The sequence below is a fragment of the Theropithecus gelada genome, chromosome 2 (genome assembly GCF_003255815.1).
Source record: "Theropithecus gelada isolate Dixy chromosome 2, Tgel_1.0, whole genome shotgun sequence".
Classification (NCBI taxonomy): Eukaryota; Metazoa; Chordata; class Mammalia; order Primates; family Cercopithecidae; genus Theropithecus; species Theropithecus gelada.
In genome coordinates this window covers 87636507-87649807 of record NC_037669.1, presented here as the reverse complement: position 1 = coordinate 87649807, position 13301 = coordinate 87636507, and the positions used below count along the sequence as shown (strand labels likewise).

General features: G+C 58.5%; 1 protein-coding gene across 1 annotated transcript in view; it reads left to right on the top strand.

The window, feature by feature from the left end:
* The window catches only part of STAB1 (stabilin 1), a 29596-nt gene that overhangs the window by 638 nt on the left and 15657 nt on the right, over positions 1–13301 (top strand). The window contains exons 2-21 of the mRNA XM_025377898.1: positions 5180–5316; positions 5649–5764; positions 5944–6029; positions 6097–6166; positions 6570–6665; positions 6937–7047; positions 7276–7472; positions 7706–7836; positions 7954–8081; positions 8371–8459; positions 8658–8795; positions 8921–9061; positions 9237–9299; positions 9586–9699; positions 9799–9852; positions 10087–10167; positions 10609–10767; positions 11866–11928; positions 12183–12278; positions 12524–12610. Of these exons, the coding sequence (XP_025233683.1) occupies positions 5180–5316; positions 5649–5764; positions 5944–6029; positions 6097–6166; positions 6570–6665; positions 6937–7047; positions 7276–7472; positions 7706–7836; positions 7954–8081; positions 8371–8459; positions 8658–8795; positions 8921–9061; positions 9237–9299; positions 9586–9699; positions 9799–9852; positions 10087–10167; positions 10609–10767; positions 11866–11928; positions 12183–12278; positions 12524–12610 (2157 nt within the window). The remainder of the gene's footprint in view (positions 1–5179; positions 5317–5648; positions 5765–5943; positions 6030–6096; positions 6167–6569; positions 6666–6936; positions 7048–7275; positions 7473–7705; positions 7837–7953; positions 8082–8370; positions 8460–8657; positions 8796–8920; positions 9062–9236; positions 9300–9585; positions 9700–9798; positions 9853–10086; positions 10168–10608; positions 10768–11865; positions 11929–12182; positions 12279–12523; positions 12611–13301) is intronic.

Here is a 13301-nt window from a genome sequence, read left to right as displayed (position 1 = left end):
CAGCTGGCAAGGACACACTTCAGCCTCAGAGCTGCCACAGCCCCGGGCAGGTCCCCTTGAATCCTCACAGCTGTGGGGCAACTCCTTCTGTCCTCATGAGGAAGCCAAAGCCCTAGGATGACGGGGACAGGCCATTCCCACTCTGAAGCCATGTTCCAAACCCCTGCCTGTGATGGCCATCCGTTTGTGCTGGCGAGCAGACAGGGTCCCGGTATGCAGCCATGGCCAGCCCCTCAGTCAGGTCCCTGTGACAGGCTCCTGGCTGCAGGTCTGCTCAGGCCCTGCGGTAGGGGCCTCCGGGAGCTTCTGAAAGAGCCTCCCACCCTGGTGATGCGGGTAGTTTGTCTCCTGTGAGGCCCAGCGTGTCTGCCTCTTGGGGCAGCTACCACCATCCCCATGGCACTGATGGGCAGACCAAGGTCCAGAGAGGGGAGGACTTGCCTAGGATCCCACAGGCACTCCAGCAAGGGACCCAGGCCCCCTGCCACCATCAGGCGCTTTCTCTTGGATGCCTGTGGTCCCTCCGAGAGGCAGCAGGGAGAGTGGCCTCACCAGCTTCAGGACCAGGCCAGGGCTGGGGACAGGAAGATATGAGGCTGAGAAGGTGACAGTGATGGGGGAAGAGCCAAGGGCTCCAGGGCTGTGCTGAGAGCCCTGCAGGTGAGCTTCTGCCCTCCCCTTAACTCAGTTTTGCCCTGTATACCATGCAAGGGAATTTCAAAGGCCTCCGCCACCTCCTCATGCTCTGGGCAGTGAGGACAGAGGTCAGTGAGGGGCCTCAGATTAGAGTTTTTTCCTTGTCAGAGACCTATGGCTGTGACTACTCCTTGTGGATGGGGCTGCAGCAGTGCTGGCCACTCTAACACAGCCACCTGGCCTCTATTCCAGCACCCTGCGTAGCTAAGATTCATGGTAAATGCAGTTGGCCCTCTGTATCTGTGCACCCTGTACTTGGGTTCAACCAACCCTGGATTGAAAATATTCAGATGCCAGGCGTGGTGGCTCATGCCTGTAATCCCAGCACTTTGGGAGGCCAAGGCAGGCGGATCACAAGGTCAGGAGATCGAGACCACGGCGAAACCCCGTCTCTACTAAAAATACAAAAAATTAGCCAGGCACAGTGGCGGGCTGGGGGCCACGTAAGACCTGGGCCTCCGTCTGGGCCAGAAGGGTGGGACGGGCCTGCCTCTGTACCCTTCAGCTGCAGGCTGGGGAGCCCTGGCCCAGCATAGTCAGAGGAGGGCAGGCTGACACACCCCTGAACCCTGGGTGGCTGGGTGCAGACCTCAGCCTGGGGAGGTGGGCACAATAGCTAGCCCCCAGGCCTGCCCAGAAAAAAAAAAAAAAAAAAGGAAATATTCAGGAAAAAAAGTGGCATATCTACTGAACATGTTCAGACTTTTTTTTTGAGATGGAGTCTCACTCTGTTGCCCAGGTTGGAGGGCAGTAGTTCAATCTCGGCTCACTGCAACCTCTGCCTCCCAGGTTCAGGTGATTCTCCTGCCTCAGCCTCCCAAGTAGCTGGGATTACAGGTGCCCGCCACTACACCCAGGTAATTTTTGAATTTTTGGTAGAGACGGGGTTTCTCCATGTTGGCCAGGCTGGTCTCTAACTCCAGACCTCAGGTAATCCACCTGCCTCAGCCTCCCAAGGTGCTGGGATTACAGGTGTGAGCCACCACACCCAGCCCCATGTTCAGAGTTTTCTATGTACATAGCATTTACATTGTATTCGGTATTATAAGTCATCTAAGGATGACTTAAGGTATACGGGAGGATGTGCATAGATTATATGTGAATTTGATGCCTTTTTTTTTTTTTTTTTTTTTTTTTTAGATGGTGTCTCGCTCTGTCGCCCAGGCTGGAGTGCAGTGGCACAATCTCAGCTCACTGCAACCTCCACCTCCCAGATTCAAGTGATTCTCCTGCCTCAGCCTCCCAACTAGCTGGGATTACAGGCGCACGCCACCACGCCCGGCTAATTTTTGTGTTTTTATTAGAAACGGAGTTTCTCCACATTAGCCAGGCTGGTCTCGAACTCCCGATCTCAGGTGATCTACCCTCTTCGGCCTCCCAAAGTGCTGGGATTACAGATGTGAGCCACCACTCCCAGCCTCAATTCCATTTTATATCAGGGACTTGAGCATCCGTGGATTTTGGTATCTGAGGAGGGTCCTGGAACCAGTCCCCCACAGACACCAAGGAACAACTGTATTAGAAGTGGAAGCTCTGAGAGGAAGGGATGTCCCGGGTCACCTGTTCAGTAAGGGCAGCAACAGGACTGGAGTGCAGATGAATTTGGGCAGCAAGGCAGGAAAGCTTTCCAGGAAGGCCCTTAGCACTTGCCCATTCAGCAGCTTTTCACTGAGGGCACGCGGCTAGGCATGTGCAGTGGAACCTGTGGTGGGAGAGGAGCAGGGTCCAGAACCCAGCCCTGCGCCCTCCCTGATCTGACTGAAGGTAGGGAGAAGAAGTTTGGGGTTCCTTCCTCTCTGACAGGGTTTGGATTCTGGGCTCTCAGCCTTAAAAAGTCCCCATGAGCCAGGTCCCAGCTTGGGAGAACTTCATCCACCTTCTCACCAAAGACTTCACACTTCGTGTCTCCTCAACTTCCCCTAGCAGCAGCTCTGGGAAGCAGACATTGCAAAATCAGGTCTGCGGGGGGTGTGGGGTGGGGGGAGACAGCACCCGCTCTGGCTCAGTCCCGAGATGCCCCCAGGAAGGAGGGAATCTGACTCAGCACCCAGGCCCTGATCCAGCCTCACTCCACCCAGCTGGACCAACGGCAAGATGTGGGCTCAGACCGCCGATGCTCCTTCCAGACCATGGGGCGGAGGCAGGGCCCCTCGGCTGTGGTCTTGGAGAAGCACTGATGTGGCAGCCAGCTTACCCTTCATCAGCATTTTACACATGTTTACAAACACCCAGGTCCTGTGAGCAAGTGTCCACACCAGGCCCCAAAGCTCCCGCTTCCTTCTGGGCCCTAACTCACCCATCACTCCATCTAGCCCTGACTGTCTCAGAGTGCGACCAGCACAGTCTTACTCAGCCTGAGCCCTTATCCAGAGCTGACCACCATTCCTCCAAGAGCTGGTCCACAGCCAGAATGGTGACGCGCTGGCAGCTTTGCTCAGCTGGCCAGGTGGCTTTGAGGGGAGCCTATCTCCTGCCAAGCCTCTGCCCTGAGCCAGCAGCTGCTCAGCCCTCAAGTTACCCAATTTCCTAGTCTCTCCCTGGCTCAGCAAAGGCGAGCCTCAGGACGGGGAACGAGACCACAACATCCCAGCTCCACCACTCGACACAGGCTGCTCTGAGCAACTTCCCTGTTTGCAGACCGCAGAGGCATGAGCGGAAAAGGCCAAATCACGGTAGCACAGAGGCTCTGGGGCCCTGGCATTTGCCATAATAAAGTGTCAGGGGCACCATTTCTCCTTTTCTCTTGCTTTGAGAAGCCACACATCTGTTAATTATTCCAGGAAAGGGATGTTCTGGGGTCACTCCTTTTGGACCACAGTGTGGTCAGCGTTTTTCAAGATGAGAACATCTCTGCTTCTCCAGGCCGTGCCCTAAGCCTCCCAAACAACTCCCTCCACTCCATGCCCTTCCCTATGCACCTTCCTCCCACTAGAACTGGGAGTTTAGCTTCACGCCTCCTGGGTTCAGTGCTGAAGGTTGCTGGGACTTTGTTGCCGTAGAAGGCTGGTGGACGTCCAGGAGCTATGGCAGGCCAGTGAATGGGACTCCAGGCCTGGGACTTTTGTCAGCATCCTTGTGCCCATGCCGTGGTGGCAGGCTGGACTCCTCACATCTTTCATGCCCCACCCAGTTGCTGAGACCTTCTCCCAATTCATCTCACCACCCCAAGCCCTCTCAAATATCTCCCAATCCATTTCCACCATCCCTGCCTTGGCCCAAGCCACCTGCAGGTGATGATGGCCTCTTTCCCACCTGCCCCCACGACTCTATTCCCCAGGCAGCAGCCAGAGGGCCAATTTAAAACAAACTGGCCAGGCACAGTGGCACATGCCTGTAGTCCCAGCTACTTGGGAGGCTGAGGCAGGAGAATCGCCTGAGCCCAGGAGTTCAAGATTACAGTGAGCTATGGTCACACCACTACACTCCAGCCAGGGCAACAGAGCGAGACCCTTTCTCAAAGACAAACAAAAAACCATAAACTGAGTCGTGGGGCTGCCCTGGACTCTGCCTCACCTAGGCAACCTGGCGTGCGGTTTACGGAGCTCCTGCATGCCAGCTGCCAGCCCCTCTCCAGCCTCCCCTCAGGCCACTGCCTGCCTTGTCACATGTTTGTTTTTACTTCTTTCTGCTCCTGGCCTTTGCTTCTGCTGTCCCCTAGGCCAGGAGCACTGTCCTTTACCAACTCTCATGCATCCTTCAGGTCCCAAGTCAATGATCACCTCCCTCAGGAAGCCACCTGGGGCCCCAGCCAGGATGCCCTGGGTTTCCTTAGAGGCTGGCATGGCCCATTGTCCCCTGGGACTGCCCAGCCCAAACACATGCAGACCAGAGCCCCTGCACACAGCTGTTCATGTGAGGCCAGCCTCTCAGGGCCGGGGCCCTTAGTCTCTGACCTCTGGGTGGCAGAGAAAACCCTTGCGCTTGGTTAGAGAGGGTCATTTGGTAGCAACGTGGGAAAGTGCTCAGAGCAGAGTGGTGGCTGGAGGTCCAGCCCCACAGTGCATGGCTGGAGCCAGCATCATGCCTGTGCCCATGAGTTGAGGATGGAGTTACCATGTCCTTCCAAGACAGCATCAGCTCTGTCATTTATTGTTTCTTTATCTTTAAACAAAAGGCAAAAGTGAGCACTAGGCTGGGAGTCCAGGTTCTAGTCCCTGGTTCACACCCTGTTCCTGGATGAGACTGGGCAATGGCCATGTTCTGGGCTTCAGTTTCCTCACCTGAAATGGGCTGGGGGAACAATGTGGCTAGATTCTCTAGTGTCAGAGGCTGTGGACTCAGAGCCTTCTGGGCCAGGCACAAAAGGACTCACTATGACAGTAACAACTTGTAACAGACAGCTTTCACAGGGCTTTCCCATCAGCACTGCGTTCCCACTGAGCAGATGGGAGGTGGTGGCTGGAGGAGTGTGAGGCCTTATTGAGGACAGGGTCGGGCTGGGTGTGGGGTCCAGGCCCCTGACCACACCTTGCCTGTGGCCCAGGTGCTGTTCAAAGGCTGTGATGTGAAAACCACGTTTGTCACTCATGTACCCTGCACCTCGTGCGCAGCCATCAAGAAGCAGACGTGTCCCTCAGGCTGGCTTCGGGAGCTCCCGGATCAGATAACCCAGGACTGCCGGTGCGGGCCACCCCATCCTTGCCTGTGTCCAGGAGCGTCCTGTGGGGTGGCAGGGACTGGGGGAGCTTGACAGGCCCACAAAATGAGGAGAAGCACTCACTTATCTATGCCCCTGTGGCCGCTCCTGGGTGGCAGAGACAGGCGGGGAGGAAGGGGTAAAGGCAAGGGGCAGGAGGGGTTTATGGGGCACCTGCTATGTGCTAGGCCCTGTGCTCATCTGGGCCAGTCAGAGCAGGGAGGTGGGTGGGAGCCCCAGAAGCCAATATGGGGAGGCTGGGTGGGGGCTGTGCGTGGGAGCCTTTTCCGTCACCCTGCCCACCCTCTGCCCCCAGCTACGAAGTACAGCTGGGGGGCTCTATGGTGTCCATGAGCGGCTGCAGACGGAAGTGCCGGAAGCAAGTGGTGCAGAAGGCCTGCTGCCCTGGCTACTGGGGTTCCCGGTGCTATGGTATGGGAGAAAGTGGGATCCCGCCTCACTCCTCACACCCAGCCCCAGCTTTCCAAGGCTCGGCCCCCTCGCTCTTGCTGCCCTGGGGGAAGGGCCAAGTCCGAGGTTGGCCAGAGCTGCTGGGGTCAGGGTAAGCGGAGGGTTCTGGGCATAAAGCTGAGTTCTGTGGGGGTTCACAGAATGCCCTGGGGGCGCTGAGACCCCATGCAATGGCCACGGGACCTGCTTGGATGGCATGGACAGGAATGGGACCTGCGTGTGCCAGGTAAGGGCTGGCCAGGGTAGGGTGGAGGCTCAGAGGGGCCACGCTGACTTGGTGCATCCACCACCAGGAAAACTTCCGTGGCTCAGCCTGCCAGGAGTGCCAAGACCCCAACCGGTTTGGACCTGACTGCCAATCGGGTGAGTGCTTACAAGGCAAGAGGGCAGGGCCAGCGTCCACCTGGGGGCCCACGCAGATGCAGTCCCTACAACCAGCTCCCACCTGTCACTTCAGCCTCTGTCCCAGCCCCTCAGATGTGCACATCCCTTTCAGGAACATGTGCTTTGTTTTGTCACACCTCCAGCCCTTTGCACATGCTACTCCCCTGAGAAGCCTTTTCCAGGAAGCCCTCGGTGAGCCCCAGGCCGGGTCAGTGCCTTCTGTGGGCTCCCACCACCCCTGCGTTCCTGCATCACAGCTCTGTACTCTTAAGGTTGTACCTGCCCCAGCTGAGTTCTAAAAATACAGAGAGCAGGGACCCAACGTCCCGGTGTGTGCCTAGGAGAGGCTGGGGTCCCATCTGTCTCTGTGTATCCCTCCCAGTGTGCAGCTGTGTGCACGGCGTGTGCAACCGTGGGCCACGTGGGGATGGAAGCTGCCTGTGCTTTGCTGGATACACTGGCCCCCACTGTGATCAAGGTGAGCAGTGCCACTGGGACAGCCTAGGGCAGCAGGTCCCTGTGGCCAGAGCAAAAGAGGCCGACTGGGTGAGGATGGGGCCTGAACCTCAGCAGGACCTCTGCCTGGAGCCTAGTTGGGGAAGGGGTGTCATCTGAGACCTCCACTGTCCAGAGGCCCAGCAAGGGCAGGGCCCTGCTCTGAGTCACAGAGAACAGGCAGGGCCCCTTTGCCCCTGTGTTCCTCCCCAGCCTGGACTTGGGCTCATCCGTGCTCTCCCCACTCTGCTCAGAGCTGCCCATCTGCCAGGAGCTGCGCTGTCCCCAAAACACCCAGTGCTCCGCAGAGGCCCCCAGCTGCAAGTGCCTGCCCGGCTACACGCAGCAGGGCAGTGAATGCCGAGGTGAGCCTGGACTCAGAGGCCAGGGACTTCAGCTCAGGGTGGGCAGGGGCTGGGAAAGCATCCTTTAACCTAGCAAGTGCAACGTACAGGAGGGAGAGCCATCCCTAAGGGGAGCCTATTCTCAAGGCCTAGGTCAACCTGCTGGCCCCGGCCTTCCTGGTGAAAGCTGTGGCAGAGACAGGGCTCCTGGGTGCTTGGCTCACTTGGGCGCTCTCTCTGCCCTGGCAGCCCCCAACCCCTGCTGGCCATCACCCTGTTCACCGCTGGCCCTGTGCTCGGTGAGCCGCAAGGGGCAGGCTCAGTGTCACTGCTCCGAGAACTATCATGGCGATGGGATAGTGTGTCTGCCCAAGGACCCATGCACTGACAACCTTGGTGGCTGCCCCAGCAACTCTACCTTGTGTGTGTACCAGAAGCCAGGCCAGGTGAGCCAGGGTCCCAGGCCAGAACCGCCCCCACAGTGCACCCGCTCACACTGGCTGTGGGACCCTGGGCAAGTCACAGGCCTTCTTGTAGCCTCGGTTTCCCCATTTGTAAAATGGGGAGAGAATAATGGTCCTCTTTGGGGAGGGGCTGAGCAGGGCTCTGTGGGTAGGGCAGACACCAGTGGTTCTTGGGGTTGGACATGATGTTCCCCTCCCACCCTGTTGGGGGCCAGGCCTTCTGCACCTGCCGGCCAGGCCTGGTCAGCATCAACAGCAATGCTTCTGCGGGCTGCTTCGCCTTCTGCTCCCCCTTCTCCTGTGACCGGTCTGCCACCTGCCAGGTGACCGCTGATGGGAAGACCAGGTAAGCACAGGGGCCTTGGAGCAGAGACAGTGGGTTGGGCAAGCATACCCGCTTTGGGGATGCATCGGGTGCGGGGGCTGCAGCCTCCACCCTGACTGGCTCTCCCTGGGCCCCCAGCTGTGTGTGCAGGGAGAGCGAGGTGGGGGATGGGCGTGCCTGCTACGGACACCTGCTCCACGAGGTGCAGAAGGCTACTCAGACAGGCCGGGTGTTCCTGCAGCTGAGGGTCGCCGTGGCCATGATGGGTGTGTGACCCCCACTGCTTGCCCATGACCCCACCCCTCACCCACAGCACAGCTGGCAGGGAGGGAGGGGCTGCCTCTGCAGATTCTGGTTTCTCTGCCCCAGAGCTGTGGGAACAAACAGCGAACTGTGGGGGGTGCACACAGGGGGTGGGAGCTGCTCTTCAACCTCGAGGCTCCCATCTATCCTAAATCTAGGCCGAATACCCCCACCCCAACTCCCTCACACCAGGACTGATGCCCGAGGGTCTCCCCAACTCCCTTCTGATACTCCCTCACCCTACCCCCCCAGACCAAGGCTGCCGGGAGATCCTCACCACAGCAGGCCCGTTCACCGTGTTGGTGCCATCCATCTCCTCCTTCTCCTCCAGGACCATGAACGTAAGCCCCTCCCCATGGTGGAGCTGGCCACCGGCCCTCACCTCCTCCCCTGGATGCCGCCCCAGTCTCCAGGGCCTGAGAACCTGGAAGGCGTCAGGGCCTGGGAGGCATCCTGTCCCCTCCATTGCTTGGGCAGGGGTGGCGTGAAGAAGACGGCCCTCCCCACCGCTCACTTGGCTCCCTGCCTTGTATGTGCAGGCATCCCTTGCCCAGCAGCTCTGCAGACAGCACATCATCGCAGGGCAGCACATCCTGGAGGACACAAGGACCCAACAAACACGAAAGTGGTGGACGCTGGCCGGGCAGGAGATAACCGTCACCTTCAACCAATTCACGGTGAGGGAGAAGCCTCAGCCTGGGAACAAGAGGAGTCACAGCCTGGCAAGGGTGTGCAGGTGGGAGGGAGCCTCGGGACAGGGGGCTGGCATATGGGATCTGGCCAGATCTCTGTGTCTCACCAGAAATACTCCTACAAGTACAAAGACCAGCCCCAGCAGACGTTCAACATCTACAAGGCCAACAACATAGCAGCCAATGGCGTCTTCCACGTGGTCACTGGCCTGCGGTGGCAGCCCCCCTCTGGGACCCCAGGGGATCCCAAGGTGAGCCAGCATCCTCCCTTCCCCTCCCCTGTGATGCTGGGTGGCCTCAGACCCCTGCAGAGAGCAGTGAGTGGGCAGGAGCCATTCTGCTCAGGGCTGGAGCGTAGCTTCTCCCCCAGGGCTGAAGCAGCCTCACCCCCTTCCCTGGGGCCCTCACACTCATCCCTCCTTACAGAGAACTATTGGTCAGATCCTCGCCTCTACCGAGGCCTTCAGCCGCTTTGAAACCATCCTGGAGGTAAGCTCAGGGGAGGGGCCCTAGCTCATGTGGGCTTCTGGGCTTCTGGGCCAGGACTCATTATCCCAGATTCTGCCCCACAGTGACCTGGGGTTCTGAAGTAGCGTGGCCTCTGCCCATGCCCCCATCCTCAAGCCTGAGGTTCTGTGGTAGCACAGACCCATTGGCCATGTCTCCTACTTACTCAGTGGGAGTTTCCTACAGGCCAAAGGTGGCAGGGCCCAGGCAGGACTCAGAGGTGGAGGCTGGCCATGCAGCCCCCTGAGCCTCCCTTGCACCGCCACAGAACTGTGGGCTGCCTTCCATCCTGGACGGACCTGGGCCCTTCACAGTCTTTGCCCCAAGCAATGAGGCTGTGGACAGCTTGCGTGACGGCCGCCTGATCTACCTCTTCACAGCGGTAAGCTCAGCGGGAGAAGGGGCTGCAGGTATGGGGGCACCAGGACCTCCACACTCCCCCACAGGTCCTCCAGGAGCCAAACCCTCTCTCCCCTGCCAGGGTCTCTCTAAACTGCAGGAGTTGGTGCGGTACCATATCTACAACCATGGCCAGGTGCAAGGTCTTTTCTCTGGGGGGTGGCCAGCTTGCACCCAGTAGGGCTGCCTGCAGGTTCTGGACTTCCCCTAGGCCCCATCTCTTCTCCATCTCCCCTCCCTTCGCATCTGTTCTGCTATAGCACAGAGCCTGGGGACCAAGGCAGTGGCTTTGAGCCTCCTGGGCAGGACTGGGCATGGCCCCAAGGTATGACCAGAGCCCAGCTTAAAGCCACACTGTCCCTCGCCCCAGCTGACTGTTGAGAAGCTCATCTCCAAAGGTCGGATCCTCACCATGGCGAACCAGGTCCTGGCTGTGAACATCTCTGAGGAGGTGAGGTGCATGGACACCTGGGCGGATGGTGTGACTGGTAGTGACCAGCTGCCCACTTGGCCTCTGAGCCTTGTGTGCTCCGAGTCCCGTGGTGGGCAGGATACTGCTAGGCCCTGGTGGGGTCATGGGGAAGGAAGCAGGCAGAGATCAAATTCCTTTGCTGGAGCCCAATGAGGGTTAAGGGGGAGTACTCCAAAGAGGAGCGTGGAGCACACAGTAGGGCTGCCCCATGTGGCAGAAGCCATGTGAGTAAGGGTCCGGAGGCTGGAGCAGTGTAGTTGGCCAGAGCTGAGGGAGAGGCGGCTGGCATGGCAGGCGGGAACTTCAGCATCTCACTGAGCTGCCTGTCTGCTCTAACTGGGCTGCAGGGGTGGAGGCGGACAGCCCCACTGGGCCGAGGTCAGCCAGGCTGGGGGTTGGCACGGTGGGTCTCTGCCGCAGGGGCGCATCCTGCTGGGACCCGAGGGAGTCCCACTGCAGAGGGTAGATGTGCTGGCTGCCAATGGCGTGATCCACATGCTGGACGGCATCCTGCTGCCCCCGACCATCCTGCCCATCCTGCCCAAGCACTGCAGCGAGGAGCAGCACAAGATCGTGGCGGTGAGCCTCGCCTGCACAGCCAGGACCCTGCTCACTAACCCTCATCAGCGCTGGAGCGGTGATCCTTTTCCCAGGGAGAGGCGTCAAGTCAGGGCTGGGCTGACGCCAGCTCTGAGGCCCTGTGGGAGACTCCCAAGGACCCACCTGTGCTTCCCCCACACTCACCCTCACCAGGACTATGATTCCATCTTTGAGATTTTTTTTTTTTTTTTTTTTTTTGAAGTAGGGTCTTGCTCTGTTGCCTAGGCTGGAGTGCAGTGGCACAATCCCAAATCACTGTGGCCTCCGCCTCCCGGGTTCAAGCGATTCTCCTGCCTCAGTCTTCTGAGCAGCTGGGATTACAGGCACTCACCATGCCTGGCTAATTTTTGTATTCTTAGTAGAGATGAGGTTTCACCATGTTGGTCAGGCTGGTCTCGAACCTCTGACCTCAGGTGATACTCCCACCTTGGCCTCCCAAAGTGCTGGGATTACAGGTGTAAGCCACTGTGCCTGGCCTGAGATAACTCTTGCATCCTCCACCACTTCATCCCCTTTCACTCACTCTCTGCCTGCCTCTGGCCTCTCTGCTGTTTTCCAGAGACTCTAGCTCTGCCCGGCTCAGGGCCTCTGCCGCTGCTCTCCCCTGCCTGGAACACCAGTGCTGGGCTTCCTGTGGTTGGCTTTTCTCTTTTTTTTTTTTTCCTGAGACGGAGTCTCGCTCTGTCGCCCAGGCTGGAGTGCAGTAGACGGATCTCAGTTCACTGCAAGCTCTGCCTCCTGGGTTTACGCCATTCTCCTGCCTCAGCCTCCCGAGTAGCTGGGACTACAGGCGCCCACCACCTCGCCCAGCTAGTTTTTTTTTTTTTTTTTTGTATTTTTTTTTTTTAGTAGAGACGGGGTTTCACCGTGTTAGCCAGGATGGTCTTGATCTCCTGACCTCGTGATCCGCCCGTCTCGGCCTCCCAAAGTGCTGGGATTACAGGCTTGAGCCATCGCGCCCGGCCGTGGTTGGCTTTTCTCATCCCCTAATCCCCCCTCAATGTTCCCTTCTCTGAGTTTGCCGAGTAAATAAACGATGACTAACCCCTCTCCCCATCCCACCCCTGCCCTACCCAGGGCTCCTGTGTGGACTGCCAAGCCCTGAACACCAGCATGTGTCCCCACAACAGTGTGAAACTGGTGAGCACCCCTTGGCCCAGCCCTCAGGGCCTCCTGACTGCCTGTTGAGGTTTCTGCTCTGGGTCACAGGGGTGGGTTGGGGAAGCAGAGGCTGGGAGGCTAGATCCGAGCTGGAGGCTCAGTGCTTCACAGCTCCACTGGACCAGGGTGGGAGTTCTGGACCCAAGGGGCAGAGGTCCCTTGACCAGGGCTGCCTAGCAAAGGGGCTGACCCAGAACCCACACCCGCTGACTGGCTTTGCACGGCCCACCCAGGACATCTTCCCCAAGGAGTGTGTCTACATCCATGACCCAACTGGGCTCAATGTGCTAAAGAAGGGCTGTGCCAGTTACTGCAACCAAACCGTCACGGTGAGCATGGGCATGGGTGCCCTCTCCCAGGTCACCTGGGCACCTGTTGCTCCTTGGGGGCCCCCACGCTGGGGCTGAGTGGGCTACCTTCCTCAGAGGATGCACTGCAGCCTAACAGTGGAAAAGGGTCCCAGAGAAACCTTATCCACTCCCTCACTCTGGAGATGGGACCAGGGAGCAGAGGCAGCCTGGGCAGGGAGGGCATGGCCCCAGATGGTCTCTTGGACCTCTTCTGTCTCTTATAGGAACAAGGCTGCTGCAAAGGTTTTTTCGGGCCTGACTGCACACAGTGTCCTGGGGGCTTCTCCAACCCCTGCTATGGCAAAGGCAATGTGAGTCCCGTCCTCTCCTGGGGTGAGGTATGGGGAAGACAGGGACTCCTTCACCGGTTGGCCAGTGACTGGCTGTGTGTCTGGGCCAAGCCTGCCACTCTCTGGCCTTGGGGTCCTCACATCCAGGCAATGGAAAGTTGGATCAAATTATTTCTCGTATTTTTTTTTTTTTTTTTTTTTTTTGAGACGGAGTCTCGCTCTGCCGCCCAGGCTGGAGTGCAGTGGCCGGATCTCAGCTCACTGCAAGCTCCACCTCCCGGGTTCACGCCATTCTCCTGCCTCAGCCTCCCGAGTAGCTGGGACTACAGGCGCCCGCCACCTCGCCCGGCTAGTTTTTTTTGTATTTTTTAATAGAGACGGGGTTTCACCGTGTTCGCCAGGATGGTCTTGATCTCCTGACCTCGTGATCCACCCGTCTCGGCCTCCCAAAGTGCTGGGATTACAGGCTTGAGCCACCGCGCCCGGCTATTTCTCGTATTTTAATTAAAAATAATTAGAGAGGCCCGGTGCAATGGCTCACACCTGTAATCCCAGCACATTGGGAGGCTGAGGCGAGTGGATCACTTGAGGTCAAGAGTTCAAGACCAGCCTAGTCAACATGGCAAAACCCTGTCTCTACTAAAAATACAAAAATTAGCCTGGTGTCATGGCACACATCTGCAATCCCAGCTACTCAGGAGGCTGAGGCAAG